The sequence below is a fragment of the Urocitellus parryii genome, chromosome 11 (assembly GCF_045843805.1).
Source record: "Urocitellus parryii isolate mUroPar1 chromosome 11, mUroPar1.hap1, whole genome shotgun sequence".
In the NCBI taxonomy this organism is placed as follows: Eukaryota; Metazoa; Chordata; class Mammalia; order Rodentia; family Sciuridae; genus Urocitellus; species Urocitellus parryii.
In genome coordinates, this window is record NC_135541.1 from 115,149,497 (window position 1) to 115,166,371 (window position 16,875).

Consider the following 16,875-nt stretch of genomic DNA (forward strand, 5'->3'; position numbering starts at 1 on the left):
TCTGGGATTGGACAGACAGGCTCCCCCACAATCCAACAATTGTCAATTTTCAGACACAGAAGGCCACATTGTGTGCAGATGTCATTTCTTAGGTTCTGATGTCTCCGAACATGGCTACATTCCCAGCAGAGTTGGTGTGTAGGGAGCATACTCCCTGCTCTAGCTCTATCTCAGAGCATCTGGGGGTCAAAGGTCTCATCCCTCCCCCAGCTACAATCAGCATTCATTCCTTGTTTGAGCAAAGTAGCTTTAAAGTTCATTAAACTGTGAGTTCTGTGAGGTCAAGAACTGAGTTTGCCTTACTCAAAACTGCATCTTCAGTATCCTTCCTAGTGCCTAGTAGAGGCTGAATAAATATAAGATAAATGAATGAACAGATAGAGTACAGTCTGTGACAGCTTTATTGAGGATCTCCCTTCCCATTGTTTAACAAGAGTTGGGGAGGGGGAAGGGAAGAATGGTTGGGCAAGGGAGTGAGACTAGAAAATAAACACATTGAAGAGCATCTGAGCATAAGTCTTTAAGTGGGAGGAGAAATCGCTGGTGTACATTAACATGGGGCTTGGCATCATTATAGGGATAAGGTCAGTTGGCATTAAGAGTGTGGAGGCATATACAATGCTGACCATAAGGGCTGGGAGGTGAACTGGAAGCCACAGAAAGATGTGACCAAGGATATCTAAAGCTATTGAGGTGGTTTCTCATACTTCAGAGTCTCATATGTCTCCTGGGTCCGGGTGCTCAGGCCCTGAAGGTGGGAGTCAAAGAATGGTCAGGGGTTTGATCTCACCCAAGAAGCCCCACCCACCCCAAAGACCTTGGCCCAAGGTCACCCCAAACCCCACCCTCTTTTGCTGATTCTGAGGGGGGACAATCAGGCTCACTCACCGTGTAAACACCATCTGATTTCTGCAGAGAGGAAAGGGGCAAGGCATTACAGACCCATATCTCTTTGAGGGCTCTTCAGCATCTATTAGGAGCTTCACATAACTTTCCCACCCAGGGAGTATCTGGGTCAGGGTCAGAGTTAGCTGCCTAACGCTGGAGGTCATTCACATGATAGGGACATGAATACACATTTGCCAACATGGATACAAACACAAATAACACACAACTCTCATGCATTCATTATCACCCTGTGCTTGATTCTTCCCTGTTACCTGCCAGACATTTTACTTGTGGCTTGGCCAGCTGGCAGGGTAAATAAGGTAAGGTGCTAAGGTGTATGCAGATCAGTACAAGAGATGCATGCTCTCCCAGAGGACTCAGACCCTAACTCTAGAAGGGCAGAATCTGAAAAATTATCAACACCCACATGTGGGAAGGTCCATACCTCATAGTTGGCTATAGCTGCCTTTCGAACCTGGATCTGGAGTGGAGGAAAGGTAATCCGTGAAGAGGAAATTAGAGGCCCATCCCCTTCCCTCCAAGTGGGAGAACCCCTTGGGTTCCCCTTCCTCCATTCCACACTGCTGCCACCCTCCCACTTCTCCTTCTAGCCCTCACCCCACTTTGCCTTACCTTGAGTCGACAATAGAGCAGGGTGAGGACAATACCATATAAGAACAAGATGGCGTCCAGGATATAGCAGAGCTGAGGCTCTCCCAGGGCCTCTGAGGGGATAGAGGGTACCAGGGGGTCAGGGACATGGTGGTGGGATCTCGTGCTCAGTGGAGAGAAGGGAGAGACTTAGAGGGGATCCCTTTTAGGAAAGAAACTCTATGGTCCTTTCTGGACTCCTATTTTTCTTACTTTTCTCTATTCTCCCTTACCAGAGAGTAGGGATAGAATAAAAAGTTCTATTGCAGTAGGACTTACATGGTTTAAGAGTTGAAGACTTTCCCCTTAACCCCAACCCTCTTTAGCACTGTGGTTCTTTGGGTTCCATTGAGCGCTTCATCTATTCTCAAGGACAGGTCTAAGTTCACTGGGCTGAGACTAAAACCTCAGCCCAGCGGGGGAGGGTGATAGAGAGGCAGTGGCAAATTTCAGCTTAAGAAACCACAAGAGTGTGTCCTGTGACCTGTGGCTGAGAGCTGGACAGGAAGGATGTGAGCTGGGGAAGGGAGGGAAGGCAATTACTCCATTATTGGTCATCTCCCAGCCTCAGCCTCATTGCTCTCTGTCCCACAAGACACTTAAATATGCTAAAAACAAAGTATCTACTTTCCTATGCCTGCCACTGGCTGTGCACATGGAGCTGGGGAAATGACTACAGGCTCAAGGGAATGATCCCAAATTAAATGCAAAATATGAATTCTTCCTCCTGCTACTCTGCCCTGTTACTCACTGTGAGCCTCTCGGAGGGGAAGTTTTTTATGATTAAAAAAAAAAAAAAATCACATAGGATCTGGGCTTCCAAGACTGTTCCCAGCCTGTATCAGAACTGATGGAATGCATCTGACTAATATGGGCCAAGTACTGACATCAGTAAAATACTTTTTATTCTGTAACACATGCACAATATTACATAAATCTCAAAACTACCCTGTGAAGGAAACGTCACTGCCGTTTTATGGATGACGAAACCCAGGCTTTCGGAAAAGCTAAGTAACTCATTCAGGGCCACAGTTAAGCAAGAGACTGGAACTGAAATCTAGTATTTTCTGCCTCCAAAGTTTTTCCTATGCCCTGGAGCTCTGGCCTCCCTCTCCATCCCATGACAGCAGATAAGTGGCTCACTTAATCCTTTTTCTCCACCTCAACTGGGTTGGTGGGACTCATTCAATTTCTCCAGTTTCCTTAAAGTTAACCAACTCCTTCCTCCCCAACTGACACAACCTCTGTTCAGAACAGACACACCCTCATAGCATAGACAACCCAAAGTAAGCAAAAAGTGAGAGTTCTTCAATTGACTAGAGTCCTAGAGCTAGAACCTTGTTATTTGTGCCTCTATTTCTCCGCTGATGCTCAGGTCTCTAGAAACAGGCATTTCATATGGCCCACCTTCCTATCAGCTCGTGCTGTAGTGATGATCCGCCGAAACAGCTATCATGCCTATTTATCTTGAATACCCCTTGCCTTGCTCCTAAGTCCAAAGACAGGCCTCTGCTCTCTAAAAGGGAGTTTTGTATATTTATAATTAACTACAGACCAACTCCCCCTGGACAAAACCAAGGATACCACAAAAATAATGCTGATCAGGGAAAATGGAGCCCTCTCATACATGCCCTTGATTCCCACACTGAGGACCAGCTCTTCGTACTAAACAAACACCTGCTTTTCCTGCCAAACTGACAGTCTCAAAGCCATCCTGAAGTCAGTCTGGAATAAGGTTGGAAAGGGACTAAAATCAAAGAAACCATGACTAGTGCCCTGGATAGGACCAGACTCAAGGTCTCTGTATCTCAGCCCTGTGCCCACATGCCTACCACTGGCCTTCCTCATTCTGTCCCTGACTAGAGCCCTCCCATAAATGCTCTTGATTCCCACACTGAGGCCCAGCGCAGTGACGCTCACCACACTCTCACCTGCTTGTTCAACCAAAAGGAGTAAGAGCAAGATCACTGCTGGAATCATCTTGGGCAGGGGGCTGAGGAGCCGAGAGCTGGGATCGGGCGCTGACAGCACTGCGCAGCTGTGCTCTGAGAACAGTTCCCTGACCACAGAGTTCCCCCCTTCCTGCCACGCCTTCCCCCACATTTTGGCCCCTTCCCCTTCCTGCATTAGAGATTGGGCGGCTCCCGGAAGGGCTAACTAGGGGAGCTAGAAGATCTGGACTCTAAGATTCAGCCCTTCGATGACCAACCTCAACCCACGGAACGAGGGGACTCTCAAGCTTGGGAAAGGCTATCTACACTGCCACCTTTCACTCCGCCCCTGTTCATAGACACACGTTTGATAAACTGACTTGATAAACTGCCCCTCAAGATTCCCTCTATACTCTTAACCCTTACCACCTGAAACTTTATACCCAGTCTTGATTAAGGAGCTTACCATTTTGTGTGGACATTGAGGTTAACGCAGAGGGAACTGAGGGAAAAAGAGGAAATGAGGAATAGAGAAGTGGAAAGGGCAAGAGTCAGCAGAGGGGTGGAGATGAGCAGGAAAAATTGCTGAGACCTAAATTTAACAGAAAAACAAAGTGAAAGACAATAAGATACCAAAAAGACATATCAGAAGCTTGGCCATAGGGGCTGCAAGGCAGCTAATTTATTATAATTTTTCCTTTTCAGTACATGCACAGAAAGTCTGTACAGATATATGTGTATGTGTACACACACGTACACACACACGCGCGCACACACACACAGACCCATTTTCAATGAGGAACAGGCTCCACAGAGGAATCTGATAGACAGGGCAGGTCAATGCTGTTCCCCTGCTCACCGATCTACTTCTCCAAACACAATATCTTGGGTACCTAGGTCAGAGGATAGAGAGAAGTTGTGTTACCAAAGAGCCAAAGCTCATTACTAAGTCCAAGAGACGGAGGCCTCAAGTCCATGTCAGTCTATGCTGAACAGGGAGTGTTTGGTTTCCCAACCACAGCCTGACACCCCTTGTACCTCCAGTACACAATAGGATGCCTCATACCTATAATGGCAACAACATCTGCCAACATGTGTCCCTTAGACATCTTGTCCAAACCAGCCTGGAGAGACAGAGAGAGCAACAGTGTGAGCAAAGATTTGCAGGGAAGGAGGAGATGGAAGGAGATTTCATAAAATCTCAACCAAGGTCAATAAATTTCTGGATTAATTTATTAGCATTCAAATCACTGGGATTGGTTCTTACCAAGTGGGCAAAACCAGGAGCTTTGATCTTGCACCGATAAGGGCGGCTACTGCCATCAGACACCAGGTATACCCCAAACTCGCCCTGTGCAAGGAAGAAGGTTGGGTGCCACTGTTTTTTTTTTTTTTTTTTTTTTGAGGTCGATCGATCGGCTGACTATATTGACAAGATACTGATTGGTTACATGTTGAAGAAAACATACAATACAAAATACAGAAAAAGTTGGTTCCATCCCCTCCCACTCCCCCCCTTACCCACCCACCCCCAAATACTCATCATCGTGATTTGGTCAGAACAGGGCTCAGAGCCAGAGGTCAGGTGACCGAGGGTGGAGGGGTCATGGGCAATGGATTCGTGGCTGTCACAATGATGCTGCGGTAATGCTGCGTTTTCTCTCCCAGCTGGGAGTTGGGTGGGAAGGAGGCTGCAGCCTGATGACAGCCAGCTGAGGGCAGAGCTGCCTGTCCCCTTCCCAGCCCAGGGCCTGCCCACCACCCCAGACTAAGACCACTCCCAACAAGGTAAGGATGTGGATGCTCACAAGGTAAGGATGTGGATGCTCTGGGTGCCACTGTTAATAGGAAGAACATTCTTCCCTGCCAACAAAACATCTCTGTTCATCCTCACATCCTCTTGCTGATGAGAGAGCATTCTGTTATATGTCTGTCTATAGCCACTCACCCCACATTTGGCTGTGGGAAGCCAACCTTATGGGTGACTGAGTTACATTCCCCAGCTGGGTGCTGGGGCCCTCAGTCACAGAAATGGGTGTATCTTCCTACAGCCCCATGGGTGCAGCTATGCTCACCTGTTGCTTTGTAATATAACCCCTTGCCCTGTTTAGGATAGAATCTTCCATGGAAGTGCCTTGTGTGTCCCCTTCTCTTACTGTGCCCTTGGGTGTGGCCTACCCAGGTGTCAGTCAACCTGCTGACAGTGGACATCATGAAGATAGACTCAGCCCCCTGAAACCTGACCCCTTGCCTCATTTGAATAGCTTCTCCTCAATAAAAGGGGTCAGCGCGTGCTCTCGCTCTCTCTCTTTCTGCAGACCCTTAAGGTCAGAGGAGCCGTCACAGCGACCCCAAAGAAAAAGGTATTTGTGTCTCTTGTGTGGTTATTTTGTGCAGCCCAGTTAGCCCAGTTTAACTAGAGTGACCCCTGAGCCTCTTAGTCGTGAGAACAGAAACCTGGCATTTGGCCTTTCCCCTTCCCTCTTCCCCTCACCTTAGGAGCCTCAATAGCAGTATACGTGGCTCCTGGAGGAACTTGGTAGCCCTCAGTATACAACTTGAAGTGATGAATCAATGACTCCATGGAAGTCTAAAAGGAGGGAAAACAGAGCATTAGTAAACCAGACCCAAATTCTTTCTCCTGAACCTTCCTCCAGCACAAAAAATAATGTGTCCTCAAGTCTAAAAACCAACACGGAAGCAGAGAGAACACAGAATAAAAGAGTGCCACAAGACGCTCAGAATCTTATACAATATGCCAGGCCTGGTGGTGCACGCCTACTACTCAGGAGGCTGAGGCAAGAGGATCACAAGAACAAGGTCAGCCTCAGAAACTTACTGAGACCTTTGTCTCAAAATAAAAAATGAAAAGAACTGGAGAGTAGCTCACTGGTAGAGCACTCCTGGGTTCAACCCCTCCCTCAGTACCAAACAAACAAAAAGACAAAAAAAAAACAAAAAACAGAAAATTCTTTGAAAAAGCAAAAATAGGATTGAATCCAAGGCTACTCCTCCCTGGCCACCAACCCCTTCCCAATACCCTCCTCCTCCTCTCCCTGCAGCCAACCTTCATCTCTGCTCGCTTAGGTGGAGACACTTTAGCGTCATCAACCTTGATCTCCCCAGAAGGCATCTTGTTTAGACACTGTAAGATGATGCGAAGGGACTGGCGCATCTCTTCCACCCGACACAGGTACCTAAGTCAGTAAAACAGACTCAGAACAAGGCTGAGGAGCATATATGGGGCTGGAAAGATAACTTCTGATTGACCTCAAGAGAGTTAGATAAATGGTCCTCACTCTTTTCTCCTAATACAGCATCTCTGTTTAGAGTGGTTACCCATATAGATCCTGCAGTATTTTGATTTTACTACAGCCTTTCTCCAAATCCTCTTTATTTTCTCAGACCATGGCCTGTAGTATTTCCCTGTTTATCCTCTCAAATACTTTCTTGAATGTATTTGAATGGAGGAGACAAGCACAGGGGCAAATGCCTATAATCTCAGCAACTCGAGAGGTTGGAGCCTTGTAAATTTGAGGCCAGCCTCTGTAACTTACTGAGGCCCTAAGCAACTTAGGGAGACCCTGTCTCAAAATAAAAAAACAAAAAGAGCTGGGACATAGCTCAGTGGTAAAATGTCCTTGGATTCAAAGCTCAGATACAAAAAAGAAGAAAAAAAAAATGAGGGAATTAAATGGAAAAACAAGCAAACAAAACAAAACAGAAAAACAATAGTAGCAAATCTTACTCTAATCTTACTTAGGGTCAGTGAAGAGGAGTGGAATTTAAAGCTTAGAATCTAGTGGAAAGAGCACAGGATCAGGCAGATTCTAGTCTTAACCACTATTAACCACTACTAACAGAATAATCCCAGGCTAATCCCTAAATTTTATGCCTTAGATTTCTCAGCCATAAAATGCAGCCCAAACTAGTTCTAAGACAGGGATAGCATAAGGATAAGATAAGATACCAGGTATGTGCAATGTATTTTGGGGATTTTGTTTTGGTTTTGGTTTTTGGTACTGGGACAGAACCCAGAACCTTATATATGTTGAGCAAGTGCTCTCTCGCTGAATTACACCCCCAGCTCAAGCAACCTAATTTGACACAGGAGCTCCTATAGGGATTTGGAAGTAGGGTAAAAAAGAAAGTAGTAAAGAGACAAGTTAAGCAGGGGCAACAAGCTAGACAAGCAGCTGAGAAAGGAAGGACTGGGTCCTTACCTATCATAGCAGTCTCCTCGAGAACCAATAGGAACATCAAACTCAACCTGATCATAAACATCGTAGGGCTGAGTCTTCCGCAGGTCCCACTGGATGCCTGAGCCCCGAAGCATCACTCCACTGTAGAATAGACAGCATAAGGGCCACTCTCCACAAACCAAGAAAGGAGGCACATTCTTCCTTAGTCTCCTCCTTCCCTCCCTGACATTCTGGGCATGAGATACAAACTCAGAAAATGGCAAAGAGGGTGCCAAATATTCTTTCAAGCCAAGGTACTGTGCTGGAACTCCCCACTCCTATCCCAACCCCTAAGGAGAGATGTAGTAATCTCCTACCTAAAGCCATAGTTCAGCGCGTCTTCTGCTGTCACAACCCCAATGTCAATAGTTCGATTTCGCCAGATCCTATTGTTGGTCAGCATCTATTAATCAAGAAAACTGATGCATTAATGCTCTTTATAACAATATTTAAATACATCTATATTTCTTTACAATTGGAAACTAAAATTCCACATGTTCTTTTAGGGGGGATTTTTCCCCATTGTCTTCTATCTTACCTCCTCTACTTCATCAATCCGAAGAGAGAAGTTCTTAGAAAACTCATAAATATCATCCATAAGCCCAAGGGGTAGGTCCTAGAAGCCAAATGAAGGTAATAATGAAAATAGTACAGTCTCCATTAAGGACAGTCAGCTCAGCAACTCTCCCCCATGGCTACAGGGTTAGTTTCCACCAGCCAGCACTGCCCTCCAGCGGCCACAGAGGGAAGAGGCCTATACTGGAGGTTTGGGAGGCAGGGAAGCCCACTCACTTACCTGGTGCACTCCTCCTGGGCGGATGTAAGCAGCATGCATTCGGGCTCCAGATACTCGCTCATAGAATTCAAACATCTTGATAGGACACATTGGGAATCAGTGACCCCTAAGTCCAACACACTATACCACCTTTTTTTTTTTTTTTTTAAGTGTTGGGATGAAACTTAAGGCCTCACACATGCCAGGCAAATGCTCTACCAAGACCATTCCCAGCCCCCACCATCCCATTTTCTGCCCTTTTTATTATTTATTTTTTAGTTGTAGTTGGACACAATACCTTCATTTTATTTAATCCATTTTTTGTGTGGTGCTGAGGATTGAACCCAGGGCCTCACGCATGCTTAAGTGAGCACTCTACCACTGAGCCACAACCCCAGCCCATCTTCTGTCTTTTTATGTTTGACTAACCCCTCATGATATGGAGTTCCTAAGAATAAAACTCAAGTAAATATACCTTCTTCTCTTAAATAGTCTCTCCATGTTCTCTTTTTCCTTTTAATCTCGCTTCCTTCATGCCCTCCCTACTTTCACTCTTCCTCCCCTATTCCTATCCTTGCCTCCCTCATACCTTCTCCCTTTCTTCAAACATCCAGAAGAAAGGGGTCATGGCCCCAATGTCCAGGGCATGTGTGGTTACAGCCATAATGTGGTTCAAGAGTCGTGTAATTTCTCCAAACAGCACTGGGGAGAGGTAAAGACAAGAAAAACAGAAGGATATAGCAGCCAAGGATTCATTCTGAAAACAGTCTGGACAGAGCCTGGGGTCAGAATAATGAATACCAACCTTGAATTCAATGTTCCTAAGGTGGAGAAGGGGTAGAGTGGAGAAGGCATGGAACTGTGCTCAAAATGGGCAGCAAGAATAAGTGACAGAGCATACCTCGGATCCACTGTGCCCGGGGAGGAGGCTGGATGTTTAGTAACTTCTCCACAGCTAGCGAATAGGCCTGTTCATTACACATCATGGACACGTAGTCTAGTCGGTCAAAGTATGGAAGAGCCTAGGCAGAGGGAATAATCTAGGTCATATCTAACAAGCCCAGGAAACCACAGTCTGGCTGCCAGAAGCCTTCCTTCCAGTGGACTGGAGTCCCAGCAATGCAGGATGAAATATCCCAACAGCCAGTAGTATGCTTGGTAAATGTTTCAAAACTGGCTCTCCAACATGAGGGGAAGACCCTAATTTGCCATTTTTGTCAATTCCATAGTGAAAATACTCCCACTTTAAAGCTATCAACATTATGTGATGGAATGCAGCATTGGGAAGAGCAGCACACCAATATATAGTATTTGTAATACAGAAACACAATAGTACCTTAAAGGCAGCCCAGTAAAATGTAATAATAAATAAATAATAAATTCTGAGTATTTCCTGCTTTTTAATTTTTTTGGGGGGTACTGGAGGTTGAGCTCAGGGGTGCTCGACCACTGAGCCACATCCCCAGCCCTATTTGGTATTTTATTTAGAGACAGGGTCTCACTGGATTGCTTAGCACCTCACTAATGCTAAAGCTGGCTTTGAACTCATGATCCTCCTGCCTCAACTTCCTGAGCCACTGGGATCAGAGGCATGCACCACCATGCCGGGCTTCCTTTTTATTTTTAATGCATTTTATTTGTTTGTTTGTTTGTTTGTTTATGGCATTGGGGATTGAACCTGGGGATGCTTTACCACAGAGCTGCATTCCCAGTTCTTTGTCATAAATTTTGAAACAAGGTCTTGCTAAGTTGCTGAGGGCCTAAGTTGATGAGATCAGTCTCAAATTTTAAATCCTCCTGCCTTAGTCTCCTTCCTGAGTCACTGGGATTTTAGTGTACCACAACATCTGGTTTAATGTATTTTTAACTAATATACAAAAACATAAAAATTGGGGCTGGAGATATAGCTCAGTTGGTAGAGTGCTTGCCTCACATGTACAAAGCTCTGGGTTCAATCCCCAGCACCACAAAAAAACAACGTAAAAATTATATATATTAATAAGGTATAATATACTGTTTCCATACATATGCAGAGTTTTAAGTATTTCTTATCTATCTTTTTTTTGGGGGGGGTGGGTTACCAGAGATTAAACTCACAGTACTCAACACCGATCCATATCACCAGCCCTATTTTGTATTTTATTTAGAGACAGAGTCTCATTAAATTGCTTAGTGTGTTGCTGTTGCTGAGACTGGCTATGAACTCAGGATCCTCCTGCTTCAGTCTCCTGAGCTGCTGGGATTAGAGGCAAGAGTCACCTTGCCTGGCTTCTTATGTTTTTGTTTGTTTGTGGTACTGGGAATTGAACTCAGGGGTACTCAACCACTGAGCTACATCCCTAGCCCTATTTTGTATTTTATTTACAGACAGAGTCTTACTGAGTTGCTTAGCACCTCACCATTGCTGAGGCTGGCTTTAAACTCACGATCCTCCTGCCCCAGCCTCCTGAGCCACTGGGATTATAGGTATGTGCCTCCATGCCCTGCTTCTTATCTGTTTTTAATTAATGTATTGCCATAAAATTAAATTTTTTTAAAAAATCACAACCCTATATAGTTTAATTTTTAATAATGTCTGTGTTCAATAACTGGCTCACAAAAATCTCTGAAAAATTTACCATTTACTCTCTTGCTAGTCAGTATTAGCTGGCACCAGCACATCACTGTCGACAGTCCTCTGATCCAAGTGACACCTCTGCCAAAGACTGGCCTAGACTACTAACTCTATTTTCTCTTAAGTCTCTTAAAATTGAGCGGGGCATAGTGGCACATGCCTATAATCTCAGATACCTGGGAGGCTGAGGTAGAAAGATTCCAAGTTCCAGGCCAACCTGGCAAATTTAGTGAGACCCTGTCTCAAAAAAAAAAAAAAAAAAAAAAAAAAAGATGGGCTAGGGATGTAGTGCAGTGGTAGAGTGCTCCAGAGTTTAATCCCTAGTACAAAAAAGAAAACTGAGATGTTGAAGTCGAGAAAGGTAATCAGTCTTAGGAGTATCTGGGAGCAAGAGTTTTAAGAAAAACGGAGCACCAGCTAGAAATGGTCCTTTCCCCAGAAGGCCAAGAAAACGAAGTCCTAGCTGTCTACTTCAGTTTCCAGGAAGGAGGCGGAGCTAAAGTATCTCTTGTTGGGACAGCCTGTTCTTGTCCTGATGTCACTATGATGTGGGATAGTGCTACAGGGATTAACCCATAGATGCCAGAACCAGAATCCACTGCTGCCTATAATTCTCTGGGGGAATCATGCACTAGTCACTGTTCATCCCCAAACAGGGCTGAGTCTAAATCCTAACCCCAACACCACCATTATGTTTTCAGGACCTTTCTTCGTGACAGTAAGAAAAAACTTCAGATTCCCAGATCCAACTCCTTCAAGTCTGACCTTCACCACTTGGGTCACACGGTTCTCCTAAAACAGGCAAACTGTCACAAATCCCCTCCCAGTCACTCTGACTCACTGAGTGTTTCAAAAACAAACTTAGACAGCTGGAAGATACAAGAATCAGCTGTTAATCCTAGAGGGCTGACGTCTTTCTCCTCTTTCTCTGCCCTTAGGGACACTAACTTTGACGTTAGTATAAGAGCAGGGAAACTGAGGCACTAGGGTACTAATGGTCAAGGAGTGAACCAAGTTAGTCATAGAAAAATTGAGAGTGTGGCTCTGGGTCCAAAGCACTTCTACTGGATAAACCAAATCCAAAGGACTCCATCCCCTAATATCACCCTCCATCTTCCCAACCAAGACTGTCCTAAAAACCTCAATGTGCTACCCTCCTCAACATCATCCTTCTCTGAAGTTTTGGGGCAGCAAACCTTGCAAAGTGCCAGGCTAAAACCCACATCCCATCAACAGACCCCTGTTCCCCCCTCACACCTGCAGATAGGTCTTGTATTCAATGAGCTTCTCAGTGCCTCGATGAAGGAGCCCAATGTGAGGATCACATTTCCGCACCATCTCGCCACTCAGTTCCATCACTAGTCTCAGGACTCCATGGGCTGCTGGGTGCTGGGGTCCAAAGTTCAGGGTCAGGTTGGACACCATTTTGTCCTTTGGAGGGTCCACATCTGAGAAATGGCAAATAGTTGAGAAATAAATGGTAATTCCCTTGGGAAACTTCAAGAGACAACAAGAACTTAGTCTCTCCCTATAGATCTTCCATCTCCCTATTCCATACCTTGTTAATTTATGAATCACCAATAGAACTAGGAAAAGTTCCATCAGAAGAGGAAAAAGGGAGATCTAAACTTTCCAATGAGAAGGACCATGAATCTCACCAAGTGTGGTGGAAGGCTGAGATAGGAGGATCACAAGTTCAAGGCCAGCTTCAGCAATTCAGAGAGGCCCTAAGCAACTTGCCTATCTCAAAATACAAAGGGCTGGGGATGTAGCTCAGGGTAAAGTACCCCAGCCCCTGGGTTAAATCCCTAGTACAAAAAACAAAACAAAAAACCATGAATCTCATTTTATGTCTCCTAGAACACACTTACATAATCCTTTTCTATGTCTTCATCTTTTTTTTCCCCTCATACTAGGGACTGAACATAGGGGCATTCTACCATTGAACTACATCCTCAGCACTTTTTATTTTTTATTTTGAGACAGGTTGTGGGAGACCAACCTCCCACATAACTGGGTTAACTCCCCTGCTGGGCGATGTGGCTGTCAGGTAGCAGTCATGCAGCTATACTGCCCCGCTCTTCTAGGGTTCGATTAACTGTCTTCATGCCCCATGTGTCTTTCTACAGCCCCTTGGGTGGAGCTACGCTCACCTGTTCCTTTGTAATATTACCCCTTGCCCTGTTTAGGATACAATGTTCCAAGGAAGCGCTTTGTATGTGTCCCTTTCTCTTACTGTGCTCTTGGGTGTGGCCTACCTAGATGTCAGTCAACCTGCTGACAGTGGACATCATGGAGATAGATTCAGCCCCCTGAAACCTGACCCCTTGCCTCATTTGAATAGCTTCTCCTCAATAAAAGGGGTCAGTGCATGTGTGTGTGTGTGTGTGTGTGTGTGTGCATGTGTGTGTGCGCGCGCGCGAGCGCGCACTGTCTCTCTCTCTCTCTTCCTTTGGACCCTTAAGGTCAGAGAAGCTATCACAGCCACCCCAAAGAAAAAGGTATTTGTGTCTCTTGTGTGGTTATTTTGCGCAGCCCAGTTAGCCTAGTTTACCTAGAGTGACCCCTGAGCCTTTTAGTCTTGAACAGAAACCCGGCAACAGGTCTCACTAAGTTGCTTAGCACCTCACTAAATTGCTGAGCCTGGTCTTGAAATTGCGATCCTGCTGCCTTAGCCTCCGAGAGTCTCTGGGATTACAAGTGTGCGCCTCTGCACCCAGTCTTGATCCAGGTTTTTTTTTTTTTTTTAGAGGGGGGGGGAGAGAGAGAGAACTTTTTAATATTTATTTATTTATTTATTTAGTTTTCGGCAGACACAACATCTTTGTTGGTATGTGGTGCTGAGGATCGAACCCAGGCCACACGCATGCCAGGCGAGCGCACTACCGCTTGAGCCACATCCCCAGCCCATTGATCCAGTTTTAATCTCCCTGCAGTTTCCTCACATTTGGGATAATACCCTCACAGCATTGTTGGAAGGATTAAGTGAAATAACACATACAAAATGTTGCACAGATGGGTATAGTGATACATGTCTGTAATTCCAACTAATAGGGAGGCTGAGGCAGAAGGTTTTCAAGTTAGAGGCTAAACTCAGAGGCCAGCTAAAGAGGGGACAACATCAGTGGCAGAAACCCAATAAATAGACTCCTGAGATAATTGTCTAATATAAGATAAATATGAACAAGAGCGATGGCAATGAAAATTAAAAGAAAGAGATAACCTGGTATGAATATTATGAAAGAATCTATGTAATCTGATGACTTACTAAACAAAAACTTAGAAGCCAAAAGAGAAAAAGAGTCAAAGATTACTAAAAAGTTTCAATTTTGAAGAAATAAAAGAAATGAGGGTATTACTGATCAGAAATTTTTAAAAAATCAAGAGCCAATTTTTAAAAATTATTTTTAAATTATTTTTATTTTTATTTATTCTAATTTGTTAAGATATATATATATATATATATAAAAAAAACAGCAAAATGCATTACAATTCATATTACACATATAGAGCACAATTTTTCATATCTCTGGTTGTACACAAAGTAGTGTTACACCATTCATGTCTTCATACATGTATTTAGGGTACTTGAAGAAGAGCTAATTTTGATGTGGGAAAAAATATGGTTTGTATTCAAGTAGGTTATATTTGAGTGCCAGTGGGGAAACTACTTGTCCAGATGGAAAAATGTATTAAACCTGGAAAAAGGTGACACTAATTATTGAAATTTGGTAGGAGCCTTTAGGTAATAACTAGGACCTACTCTTTCTTTTCTTCTGGAATGTCCTTCTTTTCCGTCTCTATCCTGCAAATACCTGTTATTATCATCAATGTGTTTGCTGAATTGGGTGGTGAAAGAAGCAAACATAGCAGAGGCTAAAACTTGCCTGAGACAGAGGGCTAACAATCAGCATGGGGCAGGGATGGCTATAGTTTGAGACAGTAGGTTCTGGGTACTTACCATTCCAAGGTGGAGGCTTCCAGTGTGCTGTTTCTTTGGTGGGGTACATGACAGCTCCCCCAAACTGCTGTGCCCATTCCACATCTGGCTGCCATTGCCGGGCGCCTCTGAGAAGTTAAAGACAAGATTCTAGACAAAGGGAATGAACTAATGCTTGCTTCCTACGTTTCCGATTCTATAATGCCCTAATTTCGGACAGAGATAGTATAGCTTTGGCAAAATAAGGTAGAACTTTAGGGGTTACACTCCTACTAAGACTTATTCCTGCGTTCACTCCACCCATCATCCTTGTGCATGCAATACTGGGGAACCTGGCTCCTTCATATTTCCATCACATTCATATTCCTATGCAAGTGAACATGAATGTGAGAAAGGAGTTTCTACAAGGTCATCTTAAGAGGGTGGGGGGGGGGAGAAAGAAAAAGAGAACGGAGAGTGAGGGAGTGAGGTTCCTTGGCTGGGCTCTGCTTAGGTATGACAGGAGAGGTGCACTCAAGTTTTCTCCCACGCCACTGATTTTGCCGCTGGCACAACAAGCTCAAGCCCCTGTTCCCTTCCTCAGCCACAGCGGGCGCCACTGCATCTCGGAGCCTGAAAAATCAGGTCTGAGCGAGGGGATCACGGGCCTGGGTCATTCTTTCCTAGGGGGTCACTGGGCCCATGGAGTGTCCTCATCTTTGGGAAACTCTATCATTGAGGAGAACATATCGAGGACTGCCCTCGATCTCACCTGCTGGGCTGAATCGACAGACGGATCCCAGCCCCGGACCGCAGCGCCTGGGTCCCGACACCCCGGAGGCTGCATAGGGCCCTCAGCGCCGCCATCTTACCCTGGGTGCAGACTGCTGGAAGGAGAACCGGGCGGAAGTGATTCCTGCGCGCCTCCTTGTGGGCTTCTCGTCTATTAGCACAATAGATCCACCATCTGGGAAGCTGGCAACGCCGTCTGCTACGAACCTGACAACATCCGGGTTTTGCGACTTAGCTTCATTTGCACTTAAATAACAGTGAATGCCGCCATCTTTACTTAGGGCGGTTTCTCCCACGGCTCCTGGTTGGCTTTTCCCGGCGTGAGCTAAGGGAACTTGCCGCTGTAGCAGGGGCAAAGTTGCACTTCGCCTTTTCTGGCAAAGCCCGCCTGCGTGTACCAGGGAAAATGTCCCTGGCTCACTTTCATTTGGGGGTTCCTAATCTCCGTTCCACCTTGGCTATGGTCCTGCCCTCCTGGGACAGCCCCAGGCTTTGCCAATAACCTTTCTCTCCTGGAATGCTAAAGATTTCTAACAGGGAAAGCCAGCTAATTTCCAGATGTCCCAAATGAGGATAGGGATGGTGGCCCAAGTGCGTCTGGGTAGGTCTGAGAGCTTCCGCCAAACCAAAACAAAAACAAAAAAAGAGTAGGACGCCAAGGCCACCAGCATTGGTGGAGAGGGGTGTGTAGGAGCCACCTCATCCCAGATGGGGGAGGGAAGATCCTCCATGGGTGACCCGATATCCTGTAGGCATTCTGAACTTACAGAATCACAGACCCACAAAGCTTCCCTATAGATGTCTCATACCCCACTTCCATTCTGTCAATCTCTTTTTCCCTCAAGCCTTGGTAGTGGCCAAAAGCATAAAAATGTAATCGCACCAGGACTCTGATCCCGATTCTGTATGGACAGAGTTTTCCCATCTTGAAGTCTGGTTCCTGTCTCTTCCTCTGCCTTCAAGCCCAGTTCCAGCTGGGCCACCCACCCGCAGAATTTGTACAATTTCCCACCCTGAGAGTGGAAAGAAGCCTTCTCCAGATCTCCCCTAGTCAGGGTCCCTGG

The 16,875-nt window shown here is 45.4% G+C and overlaps 2 protein-coding genes across 2 annotated transcripts; both read right to left on the bottom strand.

Annotated features, from left to right (window-relative positions):
• Nucleotides 1–394: 394 nt before the first annotated feature.
• Nucleotides 395–3,929, bottom strand: Fcer1g (Fc epsilon receptor Ig). Its single transcript, XM_026380598.1, has 5 exons — nt 3,471–3,929; nt 1,522–1,613; nt 1,334–1,369; nt 889–909; nt 395–748 (listed from the first exon to the last, which is right to left on the bottom strand). The coding sequence occupies exons 1-5, from the start codon at nt 3,664–3,666 to the stop codon at nt 686–688; spliced, it is 408 nt and encodes a 135-aa protein (XP_026236383.1). The 5' UTR covers nt 3,667–3,929; the 3' UTR covers nt 395–685.
• A 199-nt stretch (nt 3,930–4,128) lies between these two features.
• Nucleotides 4,129–15,928, bottom strand: Ndufs2 (NADH:ubiquinone oxidoreductase core subunit S2). The gene is made up of 14 exons (XM_026380596.2): nt 15,792–15,928; nt 15,062–15,168; nt 12,358–12,548; nt 9,388–9,508; nt 9,076–9,188; nt 8,508–8,582; nt 8,250–8,327; nt 8,029–8,114; nt 7,694–7,813; nt 6,538–6,667; nt 5,965–6,060; nt 4,738–4,821; nt 4,537–4,594; nt 4,129–4,363 (listed from the first exon to the last, which is right to left on the bottom strand). The coding sequence occupies exons 1-14, from the start codon at nt 15,884–15,886 to the stop codon at nt 4,326–4,328; spliced, it is 1,392 nt and encodes a 463-aa protein (XP_026236381.1). The 5' UTR covers nt 15,887–15,928; the 3' UTR covers nt 4,129–4,325.
• Nucleotides 15,929–16,875: the final 947 nt, after the last annotated feature.

What these genes read in the sequence shown, in the direction of transcription:
- Fcer1g (XM_026380598.1), bottom strand. Translation starts at nt 3,666, where the DNA reads ATGCAGGAAGGGGAAGGGGCCAAAATGTGGGGGAAGGCGTGGCAGGAA. An exon ending in CCTTTTGGTTGAACAAGCAG is followed by an intron (nt 1,614 to 3,470) that starts GTGAGAGTGTGG and finishes CTATCCCCTCAG; the next exon opens with AGGCCCTGGGAGAGCCTCAG. An exon ending in TGCTCTATTGTCGACTCAAG is followed by an intron (nt 1,370 to 1,521) that starts GTAAGGCAAAGT and finishes CCTCCACTCCAG; the next exon opens with ATCCAGGTTCGAAAGGCAGC.
- Ndufs2 (XM_026380596.2), bottom strand. Translation starts at nt 15,886, where the DNA reads ATGGCGGCGCTGAGGGCCCTATGCAGCCTCCGGGGTGTCGGGACCCAG. An exon ending in GAAGCCTCCACCTTGGAATG is followed by an intron (nt 12,549 to 15,061) that starts GTAAGTACCCAG and finishes GCCATTTCTCAG; the next exon opens with ATGTGGACCCTCCAAAGGAC. An exon ending in CTAAGCGAGCAGAGATGAAG is followed by an intron (nt 6,061 to 6,537) that starts GTTGGCTGCAGG and finishes CCCTCCTTTTAG; the next exon opens with ACTTCCATGGAGTCATTGAT.